Genomic DNA, 13,566 nt, shown 5'->3' with positions numbered 1-13,566 from the left:
TGGCATACTAGTTTCAGGAATAATAAAAATGGCTACTATAGGTACAGTATATGTCCTTGCATTTTCTCAGAGAAGATGGATGCATACAAGCTGAAACTGTAATGAAATTAATTTTTCATATGTGATTTATGGTCTTACTCATTTACCAACTCTAAAAAACCTCAATATCCAGTTTACGTTTTTCTTACAGAAATATGATTCACTTGTCTGAAATATTTGACAGATGCTTGACAGTCCTTTGTGTTGTAAGACTATGAACAGCAGGTGGAACTTCTAATGAGCATGAGGCACATCTGTGAAAGCTTCATGGTCTCTACCTTGCTTCTCGCTGCATGGCTAGAATGAATAGATAGTGTTTGACCGTTTCTAACCTATGATTTGTTTATTCTAATCCTTCACACCAAGATTTTCTACAGAGAACTTTCTTACTGTTATGAATGTGACTTTGGCTGATTTACAAGGTAACATTGAGAAGGAAGCTATATGAATGCGCTTTTGGAGAAGGATCATTTAATATGTGACTGTATATAATATGCCTGCCACCATCACTAGGGTGTAGGAGGAAGGGTAGAAAACAAGCTAAACTCTATGCTTTAATTATGGTGGATTAGAAACATCTTTGTATATAGGAATAAATATATTTCATTGGGCACAGCTGAGAATATACTTATGCCATATTGGTAATACAAATAAATTTTGTATATAGGAAGAAATGTATTTCACTAGGCACAGCTGAGAATATGCTTAGGACATATTGATAATACAAATAAATCTATTTTCATAATCATTAGTGTGCTAAACTTAAAGCAGAATTTTAAAATGTAGAAATATACTTGAAAAATATGATGAGTATTAAAACTTTTTATTTTGCTTTACTTTTTAGGTTGTAAATATTTCCGGTATGTTTTAAAGCAAGATCACCAAATCTTAGGGAAGAAAATTAAGCGGATGAAGAGATCTGTGAAAAAATACAGTATTGTAAATCCAAGACTTTGATACTGAATTTTAGTTATTTCACAGTAGTAGCTACACAGTAAGTAGCTTGGTAGATAGTTATTGAATGTATTTATGTAGTGTATTAAGAAGCTTATATTACTACAAAAAACTTATTTTTATATGTTTTTATATTTTTGTATTATTTATAGCTAGAGAAACAATATTACTGCCTTTGCTCTTTGTAACTATGTCTGTTTTCTTTTTTGTAATGTTAAATGTTACATTTCTTAAGGAATAATTCTTCAAATGACAGACTAATTAGGGAATATAGCTCTACAGCAGTTATTGTTTGCAAATATTTTGCCTCTGGCTATTGTGTAATAAACTGTAACTTGTGCTGTGAAATGAATTTATATTCTCCTTTTATATTCTAATTAATCCATTTTAGGTATACCACCATGAAGAAATATATTGGTGATGAGTTCTGTTGAGGAATTTTGAAAAGAGAGAAGGATTTAGAAAAAGACTTTCTTGGCCGGGCGCGGTGGCTCACGCCTCTAATCCCAGCACTTTGGGAGGCCGAGGTGGGTGGATCATGAGGTCAGGAGTTCGAGACCAGCCTGGCCAACACAGTGAAACCCTGTCTCTACTAAAAATACAAAAATTAGCTGGGCGCGTTGGTGGGCATTTGTAATCCCAGCTACTCAGGAGGCTGAGGCAGGAGAATCGCTTGAATCCGGGAGGCAGAGGTTGCAGTGAGCCGAGATCATGCCACCGCACTCCTGCCTGGGCGACAGAACTAGGCTCTGTCAAAATAAAAAAAAAAAAGTCTCTCTTTCAGTATAAAGACATGACAGTTTGGGACAAAATAACCTCCTCCTAGAGAGAGACCTTTGACTCTAGAGGACTACTTTGGGTCATAGCAGTAGAGTGGGCTGGCTGTTTTCAGCTAGCACTGTCCTAACTTTAAAGGGCTCGGCTTTTTTGGTGCCTGGCACAGCAGTCTAAGATCACGAGGTCAAGAGATTGAGACCATCCTGGCCAACGTGGTGAAACCCTTTCTCTACTAAAAATACCAAAAAAAAATTAGCTGGGCTTAGTGGTGCACGCTTCTAGTCCTAGCTACTCGGGAGGCTGAGGCAGGAGAATCGCTTGAACCTGGGAAGCAGAGTCTGCAGTGAGCTGAGATCGTGTCACTACACTCCAGCCTGGTGACAGAGCGAGACTCTTGTCTCAGAGAAAAAGAACTCACTCGTCCCCTCTCCTTTTTCTCTTGGAAACTAGGATGCGGCGGTATTTAGCTGGACAGTGGAGGAAACTCACCAGTGGAATAGTGTCCCTGAGTCACACAGTAAACCCACGGGGAAAACCTGGCCAGAAGCCAACAGCAACTTTCCTGGAATATGAGCTGAGCTTTATAATATGTTGAGAAAATTGGTAGACTGAGTGCTTCTTCAGAAATGTCTTGGCTTTTACATTTACTGCTGGGATAACTAGTAATTGAGTTCCATGAAGACTCACTAACTTCAGAGCAAGTCTAATATTTAGATGGCGAGACACACATTTCCCTTTGGCTTGTATTCCTACTAATTCTAAACCATCTGCAAGAAGATTAGGGGGCAAATTGTGCTTTGTCAATAGTTTATATTTCAATATTACTTAGTAAGAAAGGTCTATCATTAAAGAAGTACTTAGAAATAAGTACATGTGAAAATGAGTAGGCGTTCCACAGAGCCAAAATAAACCAAGTTAAAGCTTCCACATAAATAGGGGTAGCTTTACTGCTGGGAGTCCATGATTCGGTTGTGTAGGAGTTCTGTATAAGACCAATACTCTAGCAATGAAATGCGCAGATGATGTGGAAAAAATCTGAAAGCATAGGCCAAGATCCACTTCCTGAAACTTTTAGTCAGAAGCTGTAAAATAGGATTATGATTTCTCCTGATCTCAGAAGATGGAGATGAGAATAAAAGAAATGAGTAGATATGATTCTTGGTTTCCATACAAAGCTGTCTCAACATTTTTACATCAAATGTTCTTATCTAATTGTTCAGTAAGAGTAGTGCAAGTCACTGGTGAAACTTGTCCACTGATGTTTAAGCTGCTTCCATGAATAACAGTAATAGCTAAAATTGGGCTTTACCTTTCATTGTAAAACCACCACAGTCCTATGAATTCCTATTTTACCAATAAAGAAAATGAAGTCATTGGAGATGAAGTAACTTGCCAAGGTCACAGCTCATAGGTATTGGCACCAGGATCCTAACCAATCAATGTGGTTCCAAAGATCACACTCTCACGTAGTATCTGTGTGGCCTCCCGATGCAGTCAGTGTTGACTACATGCAGAGTGCTGAGCCAGGTGGTGGAGTGAGACAAAGCAGCAAAGGTAAGAACCCAGGTCTGCTCATTTCTGCCTGCCAGCATCATTTCACAAAGCCCCTGACCCTGTGACGACATGCAACTCTCTGGAAAGATGCCTTGAAGACAAAACAGCATAGAGCACAGGGTACCCCCATATCTCTTGCCTGAGTCACTACATTCCTTAAATGACCCCAGTCCTTGCCTTTTCCTACACTTGAGATGTCTGATGGGATTAGTGATTATGCTTCTGTAATCCATAACCAGATGTACTCTTACACCTAAACCTTGATGAGATTCTGCTTGAATGTAACTTTTCAGCAAGTTTGATGTGATTTTGCACTGTACTGAACCCTACCCACCTACATATAAGCAGTGAGCTGAAATACTGTGCTGAAACAGTCTGACAGGACTGCTTGCTTATATGGTTACTACTTACAACCATTCGTCACAACTACTTTAAGACACTTTAGCAATAACTAAAAATAATTTAAAGTCTTGTTTTCTCCTTGAAACCTCTGAATGTATATATTTAGGATGTACAACCTGATGTTTTGATATACATTCTGAAATAATCACTATAATCAAGCTAATTAATATCTTCATTACCTCTACATAATTACCATTATGTATGTATTGTGTATGTATGTGTGATGAGAAGATTTAAGATCTTTCTTAACAAATTACAAGTATGTAATACAGTACTGAACTGTCATCACCATGCTGGACATTGGATCTTCAGAAATCGTTCATCTTGTATCACTGAAACTGTACCATTTGACCAATATCACTCCATTTCCCCCTTCCCTCAGCCCATGGCAACCATCTTACCCTCTGCTTCTATGAGTTGGACTCAGATTTCACGTAGAAGTGAGATGATCATGCAGTATTTCTCTTTCTGTGTCTTGCCTATTTTAATTTTACTCAGCATAATGTCCTCCATGTTCTGAATAGCAGGATTTCTTCCTTTTATAAGGCTGAGCAGTATTTAATTGTAATTTTATAAACCCTATCTTTATTCATCTATCAAAGGACATTGAGTAATGCTGCAATGAACATAGGAGTGCAGATATCTCTTTGCAATCTTGATTTCAGTTCTTTTGGGTATATACCCAGATATGTCTATTTTCAGTTTTTTGGGAGGACCTCCATATTTTCCATAATTTACATCCCCAACAGCAGTATACAAGCGCTTCCTCTTCTCTTCATCCTCCCTAGCACTTATCTTTGACCTTTGATACTATTCATTCTACCACGTGTGAGGCTGTATCTCCTGGTTTGATTAGCATTTCCATTGTGACTGGAGATGTTGAGCACTTATTCATATACCTGTTAGCAATTTGAATTTCTTTTGAGAAGTGTCTATGTAGGTCCTTTGCCCATTTTTAAAATTGAATTATATTTTTGTTACTGAGTTGTATGAGTTCTTTCTATATTTTGGATTATTAGCCCCTAGCTGATTAATTATATGGAATGTGAATTACATCTCTGTAAAGCCGTCAACACCCCGTTCCCTTCCGACCTCCCCTCATAAAAAGAAATAAAAGAATGTTCTATGGAGTCAGAAAGGTCTGGGTTCAAATTCCAGCATGGCTGAAGCCCCCCACCTAGCCTGGGCCTCACTTTTATTCTGTAAAATGGAATGGTCTGGAAAGGTTGATATAAAGTGCTGAGCGTGGGTCCTGGTAAATGTTTTTTCTCAATAAATAGAAACATTGTTTTATGTTAACATTTTTGAAAAAGGAAAAGCAACAAAAATTAAGAGAAAAACAGATAGGTGTGCCCTTTTGGACCCAGTTATTTACCTATATTTACAGCCCAAGGGCTTTTTCTGCTGGATTGAATTAGAATCTTTGTATTTTAAATATTCCAAAAGGAAACAAGCAAGACCCTTGATGGATGATCTACAAATAATATGACTAACATCTGAATAAGTCAATCCAAGATTCATGCTTCTAAACCAATCTGCCACCAAGTAAGAGTCGACTCAGTCCCACAAAAAATACGGAGCCGACTTCTATGTTGTTTTCATAGTAATGAAGGAAGCCTTTAGCTCAGTGAGTAGAGGCGGCTCTTTGTTTCTGTCCGTCAGTCCCATAGTGATACCACTGCCAGTTGTTTAATTACAACTCCCCTCATGCCTATACCAAGAACTCCCAGATAATCTTATCAATGGAACTGAATCTTCAGTCAATACACTCTTCAGCATCCGACACACATTTTTCCAAATGAAGAACAAATAAAAGTGATAACTGTACTTTCATTCTTTTTGGGTACATCATGATGGAGTGAAAAAGATCTGGGCTGTAATTCACAGCACCTGAATTGTGTTGCCATCTCTATTCATCTAAAGTGGGGCCCTAAAATATTTCACTGAACCCCTCTTGGTCTTCATTCATTCATATGTTCACTGGTAATAAATCTACCTTGCTGACTTAATTGTCTTGAGAGAATTGAATATCAAATGAAATTCAGTGTGAGAAAATACTTTGTAAACTGTAATGCTTTGTACAAGTGAGTTGTTATACTTTCTCTAATCTCAGGTACCACCTGTTCATCTTTAGACTGTGAGAGAGGGAGTCTGAAGGCAGATAGATAGTTACATCAGTAAACTATATGAGAAGCTACTGAGCTAGAACATTTCTTTTTATATTTTTTCTGTTATGTTCCATGACCTGATTTAGTATAAACGCCTGACTCTCAACATCACTTTTTAAAAGGCACTTGCACTGGGCGTGGTGGCTCATGCCTGTAATCCCAGCACTTTGGGAGGCCGAGGCGGGTGGATCACTTGAGCCCAGAAGTTCAAGACCAGCCTGGGCAACATGGGGAAACCACCGTCTCTACAAAAAAAAAAAAAAAGAAAAGTAAAAAGTAACTGAGCGTGGTGGCACACACCTGCAGTTCCAGCTACTGGCACTCCAGGCTGGGTGACACTGAGACCCTCTCTTGTGAGGGATAGGGGGAGTTAAAGGGCACATGCTATATGAAACTGTGTGCGTGTGTGTGAATGTGTGTGTTACTGCTATGGGCTGAATTGTGTCCCCTAAAAAAGAATGGTTGAAGTCCTATCCCCCAGTACCTCAGAATGTGACCTTATTTGGAGATAGTTTTTACAGAGACAATCATGTTAAAATGAAGTCATTATAGTGGGCACTAATCCAGTATGACTGGTGTCCTGATAAAAGGGGAAATTTGGACATAAACGCACACAGGGAGAAGGAGCACCATGTGAACATGAAGACAGAACTCGGGGTGATGCATCCACAATCCAGGAATGCAAGATTGCTGGCAGACCCCACGAAGCTAGGGATCAGGCATGGAGCAGTGTCCCTTGCGGCCTTCAGAAGGCACCAACCCTGCCAACATCTTAATCTCAGACTTCTGGGCTCCTGAGCTGTAAGACAGTAAATTTCTGTTGTTTAAGCCACCAAGTTTGTGGCTGTGTTAAGAGCAGCCCTAGCTAATTTTTTAAAGGATTATGTTTGCTTCAAAAGTGGAAACTGAAGTGATTTCAGATACTCTGGTCCTAGCTTATAGTTTCAGAGTTATTTTATAAGCTCACCTGATGTTCAGTGAAAATGTGTTTTCTGTTCTTTTCCATCCATAACTTATCTAAAAGCTCCAGTCAACTTTCATTATGATATTCTTAATCCCCTGCAGCTGAATGTCATCTCTCCATCCCTGGGATCCCTAATGGCAGTTTGTTCCTCCCTTACTGTTACCTTAATCTTATATCTGCCTGTATTATTTGGATACTTTAATCCTTTTTTCTCAGAACATAAACTCCTTGAAAAAGTTTGTTTTATATGTCAGTTTTCTGTTAAACATTTCTCTTCCAGCATAATACTTCACACAAAATAGTATGTATTTACTGAATTGACACCAAGACATCTTTTGTAAAATTATTGCATGATTATTATATAATTACATATATATGTGTGTGTGTATATATGTGTGTGTGTGTGTGTGTGTGTATATATATATATATATATATATATGTATATATATGCTGAGTCTCACTCTGGCACCGCAATCTCTGCTCACTGCAACCTCCGCCTCCTGGGTTCAAGCGATTCTCCTGCCTAAGCCTCCTGAGTGGCTGAGATTACAGGTGCATGCCACCATGCCCAGCTAATTTTTGTATTTTTTTTAGTAGGGATGGGGTTTCACCATGTTGGTCAGGCTGGTCTCCAACTCCTGACCTTGTGATCTGCCTACCTCGGCCTCCCAAAGTGCTGGGATTACAGGCGTGAGCCACCATGCCTGGCCATAATCACATATACGATTATATCTAAAATGTAGTATCATCTGAAATGTTACATATTTTAATAATCAGAAACTCATGCTGTCACTCTCTGATCAGATTCTGGCCACCCATCTTTCCCTGCTAATCTTGCAGTGACTCTGCTCAAAACAATAAGATCTCCATATGTTTCACAACAAAGGGAAAATGGAGACATAAATGTCATGAGAAGATCAGAAAATACTCTCAGGTCCTACATGAATGAGATAATGCACTTATTCATACATATCCCAGGGTTTGATGGTTCTGAGAAGGCAATGGGGGTGAATTCACTGGCTGAAATTAGTCCATGTTACTCCTCCTGCTTAAGGCTTCCAGAAGCATGACATTCTGTGACATTTGAGCAAATAACCCAGAAGAAATAGCACAGTCAACAGTGAATTATGGATGACATTTATTTTAATTTAATTTTTATTTATTTTGAGACAGGGTCTCACTCTGTCACCCAGGCTGAAGTGCAGTGGTGCAATCATGTCTCATTGCAGCCTTGAACTTCTGGGCTCAAGCAATCCTCCTACCTCAGCCTCCTGAGTAGCTGAGACCACAGCCATGCACCATCACATCTGGCTAATTTTTTATTTTTATTTTTTTTTGTAGAGACAGAGTCTCACTATGTTGCCCAGGCTGGTTTCAAACTTCTGGGCTCAAGCCATCCACCCACCTCAGCTTCCCAAAGTGTTGGGATTATAGGTGTAATCCATGTTTTAAAAAGCACCACTCAACTAGGTATACTTTTTTTTTTTAGACAGAGTCCCACTCTGTCACTCAGGCTGGAGTGCAGTGGTGTGATCTTGGCTCACTGCAGCCTCCTCCTCCCGAGTTCAAGTGATTCTCCTGCCTCGGCCTCCTGAGTAGCTGGGATTACAGGTGTGTGCCACCACACCCAGCTAATTTTTTTGTATTTTTAGTAGAGACAGGGTTTTGCTACGTTGGCCAGGCTAGTCTCAAACTCCTGGCCTCAAGTGATCCACCTGCCTCAGCCTCCCAAAGTGTTGGGATTACAGGCATGAGCCACCGCACCCGGCCAACTATGTGTAATACTGAACAGTACAAATAGGAAAGCAGGACTATGCTGATGATCATTCTGACTACTCCCTCCTATCTGTCTGTCTGTCTGTCTATCTATCCATCTATCTGCCTACCTACCTATCTACAGGATCTTCCTGTGTCACCCAGGCTGGAGTGCAGTGGTGTGATCACAGCTCACCACAGCCTCGAACTCCTGTGCTCAAGCAATTCTCCCACCTTAGCCTCCCAAGTAACTAGGACTAAAGATACACGCCACCACACCCAGCTAATGTAAAAAATTTTTATAGCAACAGGGTCTCACTATGTTGCCCAGTCTGGTCTCAAACTTTTGGGCTCAAATGATCCTCCCGCCTTGGCATCCCAAAGTCCTGGGATTATAGGCATTAACCACACCTGGCCAATTTTTTTGTATTTGAAATGCTATTTGGGGCTTTCATAATCCAGAACATTGTGAGTATAGACTTGGCTAGACTGAGGTTCACTGTCCCTTCTTGATGATACCCTGGCAAATACTGTTTCTGGCGATGAGTTGGGCAGCCAGGTAGGGCACCCTCTGTAGCAGCACATCTGGAACAAGAAGAAACTTGGACTTCATCTGCATTTCAAACGGAAGCTTTTGCCAGTAAGGAAATTCAAGGTGGACCAGAACCATAGAAAATGCTGAAAGGAGAGTTAGCTCAAGTGCCAAATGTCCCCATTGACCTATGCCTTGGCTCATGCCTGTTTGGGTTTGGGGCTGTGTGAGTTTGGGACTCATGTTCTGCATTTATTCATTCAAGAAATATTTGTCAAAGCCTGTTATGTGCAAGGGATGTGAACAAAGGAAAACACATTTTTATTTTATTTTATATTTATTTTATTATTATTACTTTTTGAGATGGAGTTTCACTCTTGTTGCCCAGGCTGGAGTGCAATGGCACAGTCTCGGCTCACTGCAACCTCTGCCTTCTGGGTTCAAGCGATTCTCCTGCCTCAGCCTCCCAAGTAGCTGGGATTACAGGTGCCCACCACCACGCCCAGCTAATTTTTTTTTTTTTTTTGAGAGAGAGTCTTGCTCTGTCGCCCAGGCTGGAGTGCAGTGGCATGATATCGGCTCACCGCAACCTTCGCCTGCTGGGTTCAAGCAATTATCCTGCCTCAGCCTCCTGATTAGCTGGGACTACAGGCATGTGCCACCATGACCGGCTGATGTTTTGTATTTTTAGTAGAAACAGGGTTTTACCATGCTGGCCAGGCTGGTCTTGAACTCCTGACCTTGTGATCCACCCGCCTTGGCCTCCCAAAGTGCAGGGATTACAGGTGTGAGCTACCGCACCTGGCAGCTAATTCTTGTATTTTCAGGAAAGAAGGAATTTCACCATGTTGGCCAGGCTGGTCTTGAACTCTGGACCTCAGGTGATTCACCCACCTCGGCCTCCCAAAGTGCTGGGATTTCAGGCATGAGCCACTATGCCCGGCCACAAAACACATTTTTAAAATACTAATGTGGGAACATATACTAAGTGAAGAGGAGTGTCCCTACAGCAGATATAGATTTGGCAAAGGAAGGCACCCAGTTGTCCTGTGCTTCCTGAGGAAATTGTCCCAAACAGTCCTTGTTGACTCCTTGTTTTCCCTGGACCACCCTCTTCTATGGTCTGAATGTGTCCCTCCCTACCTCAGATTCATATATTGGAATGTAATCGCCAATGTGATAGTATTAAGAGGTGGACCCTTTGGTAGGTGATTAGGTCATGAGGGCAGAGGCCTCATGGATAGGATTCGGGTCTTCATAAAAGGCCTTGAAGGAGTGGATCTGAACCATTCTGTCCCACCGTGGGAGCAACAAGTCACCATCAATAAGGAACAGAGCCCTCATCGGACACTGAACCTGTTGGTATCTTTTATTTTTTTATTTTTAGAGATGGTCTTGCTCTGTTGCCCAGGCTGGAGTGCAGTGGCGTGATCATAGCTGACTGCAGCCTCAAACTCCTGGGCTCAAGAAATCCTCCTGACTCAGCTTCCCAAGTAGCTGGAACTACAGGTGTGCACCACCATGCCTGGTTAATTTTCTTTTTATATTTGTAGAGATGGGGTCTCACAATGTTGCCCAGTCCGGTCTCAACCTCCTGGGCTCAAGTAATCCTCCTGCCTCAGGCTCCCAAAGTGCTGGGATTACAGGCATGAACCACCATGCCCAGCCCCTACTGCCATCTTGATCTTGGACTTCCCAGCCTCCAGAACTGTGACCAATACATTTCTATTACTTATAAATTACAGTCTGTGTGTTTTGTTACAGTAGCATGGACTAAGATTCCCCTTCTTTTCCTTCACTGTGTCCTCCTTCCTCTCCTTGGTCCTTACTGTGGATGCAAGATTCATGAAATGCCCTCTCTTCCTACCCTTCCGAATATACACCTTGCCAGATCCCCGGAGCTATACAGCACGCTCTGCCTGCTGCCATGGGCCCTCCATATCCCCCACCCCCTTGGGGCCCTTCAGCACTGTAGGAATGCTTGAAGCTTTCCTTCTACAGAGTGTGAAGTCTGGGATGATGTAATGTATGGTGTTCTCATGGTGACTCTGGGCCACTCAGCCTGTGAAGAAACAGTAAAAAAGTGTGAATTTCTGGGCGTCCCCACAGACAGCAGGAATTCTTTGCAGTTTTAAGGAATCGAGCACCTCTGCCATTGACACCATTGCACTTTTGGCTAAGCAAAGGTGTGCCCCCATAACACTAGCAGCACTAGAGTGGGGCTTCATGTTTAGATGGGTTGGGGGAGCGGGGAAGGGACACCTCCCACTGCTTTCAAAGGGAGCCCACAGAAGGGACACTGCTCAGAAACCACCTCGGCAGGGAGAGGCGGGGAAGAGGAGGAAGGAGGAGAAAACGGGGTGGAGTGGGGGGAGGAAGAGAGGGAGGACCTTGGGCAGAGCAGGGAAGCCAACCTGAGCAAACACAGCAGCCAGAGTGTTCCCAAGGCCAAAATGCTGAGAACGTCCACTCCTAATCTGTGTGGTGGTCTGCATTGCCGGGCCCCCTGGCTCTCTTCTGGCATTCTCTGCCTCTGCCTCATATTCTTGTTGGGCCAGGTGGACTTGCTGCAGGGACACCCCCAGTGCCTGGATTATGGGCCCCCTTTCCAGCCCCTTCTGCACCTTGAGTTTTGCTCTGACTATGAGTCCTTTGGCTGCTGTGACCAGCACAAGGACCGCCGCATCGCTGCCCGGTACTGGGACATCATGGAATATTTTGATCTGAAGAGACATGAGCTGTGTGGAGATTACATTAAAGACATCCTTTGCCAGGTAGTGAAAAGCGCCTTCCAGCCCCAGGGGTTCGGGTGCTGGGCTGCATGGTGTGGGTCCTGAGCAGAGGGTGCTTTGGGAACCCAGCCCTTTAGAAGTTTGTGTGCCAGGTGCCTCATCTTGGAACTGCCAGCTTTGGACACGCACACTAACACGAGTGTGTGCTGAATTTGGTCTCCATGTGTTCCCCAAAGCTCTCCCTGTGGGATTCTGCTGGCCCTGATTCTTCTCCAGGCTCCAGGCTCCAGGAGAATGAGAGGGACACTCTTCCTGGACCTCTCAGAGCAGCCATTATTTGCCACACTCCCTTGGCGGTGCATGGCAAATAATTATTTGCATCCTCTGCAGTGCTCAGAGAGCTAGGCACTTATACTCGTGGAATATACTGAGTGCGTTAAGGGAGGGAATGGTGGCATCTGCTGGGGTCCAGTCCTTTCTCATCTGGGTGATTTTTGCCAGGCAATCTCTGGCCTCACCATGGCGGCGGCAGGGGTTGGGGACTGTCTCCAGAGTTTTGTCTGCCCAACCCTCCAGAGCTGGAAGAGAGAGATGCAAGCTGCTGAGTAGCAGTGACTCACAGAGTTTCTGCTTCTCTTGGTTGCCCAACAGCCAAAATCCACATTCCTGGGAGGCATCATTTTGGTTGAGCTCAGCCTGAAAACAAGATGGGTGTAGGCTGCACACACAGACTTTGTAGGAAGAGGGTGTTTGGGGGTTAATGGGGAGAGGTCAGCATTGGAAAGCTGATAAAAGAGGTTGCCTGGGGAGGACCCCTATAATGATGTTGGGGAGGAGAGGCAGGAAGTCCAGGCAGCCGTTTGAACTGAGACCCCCTGGGCTTGTCAGCACAATGACTTGGCTATGCACAGGCATCTCTTCATGACTCCTGGTGCCACTGTTCCTGAACTTGCAGACCACTGTAACTCCCACATAGGGTGTGGAGTGGTTAACCGAGCTTCCCAGCGTCCAGGAGAGAATTACAGCTGAGCCTGGCCCAGAAAGTCAGCCACCTGGGTGGCACCGCCTGGGGCTGTACTCTTGGACACCACTCCTCAGTTGTTTCCTGGAGAATTAACTCTAGGATACCCATTAGGGTAGAAGCTGAGCTTTTACAAGCAGCACTGAGAATGTTTATTTCTGAGCTCTCCCCCGGTAAAAATTTATACCTCTGACCCTTCCCTCTTGCATGAGGTTTCAGAAAGTCAAAGTCAGCAGCGCTGTTGTTTTAGGGATTTGAGGAATAAGAACAATTTGAGCCAAACAGTCCTACACGTGTTTATTTGTTCACATTTATAAGGTCCTCTTTCTTCCCCAACATATGTAGTGCGTACCCAGCAATGATTCTGCAGGCAGTTGTTATGATCCTCATTTTACTGATGAGGGCTCAAGAGTTTAGATGACTTACCCAAGGTAAAACAATCCTGGGGCAAAGAGCTGGATGCTCAGGCTCCAAGTTTTGTGCCTTTCGATCACATCGTGCTAAAATATAGTAACAGCAGCACTGGCTTGTTTACTTAACGGTTTTCTGAGCTCCCCAAACTATATGCTCCATTGGAAGAGAGACTTCATGTATTTCGCTCACTGCTGCATCCCAATCAATGTAGAGAACAGTGCCTGGCACGTAAGAGAGACTCAACAGGAGAGTCA

The 13,566-nt window shown here is 43.1% G+C and overlaps 1 protein-coding gene across 5 annotated transcripts in view; it reads left to right on the top strand.

Moving 5' to 3' along the window:
* The window catches only part of TAF1A (TATA-box binding protein associated factor, RNA polymerase I subunit A), a 38,307-nt gene extending 36,559 nt beyond the window's left edge, over positions 1-1,748 (top strand). For 4 of the 5 annotated variants that reach the window (XM_032136911.2, XM_032136914.2, XM_032136915.1 and 1 more), the window contains one exon: positions 884-1,345. In XM_032136911.2, the coding sequence (XP_031992802.1) occupies positions 884-996 (113 nt within the window). In that variant the 3' untranslated portion in view covers positions 997-1,345. Of the gene's footprint in view, positions 1-883; positions 1,346-1,384 lie in introns of those variants that run through there. The other variant, XM_032136913.2, reaches the window with a different exon arrangement.
* Positions 1,749-13,566: the final 11,818 nt, after the last annotated feature.

The sequence above is a fragment of the Hylobates moloch genome, unplaced genomic scaffold (genome assembly GCF_009828535.3).
Source record: "Hylobates moloch isolate HMO894 unplaced genomic scaffold, HMol_V3 SCAFFOLD_18, whole genome shotgun sequence".
NCBI lineage: Eukaryota > Metazoa > Chordata > Mammalia > Primates > Hylobatidae > Hylobates > Hylobates moloch.
This window is presented reverse-complemented; position numbering and strand designations above follow the sequence as displayed.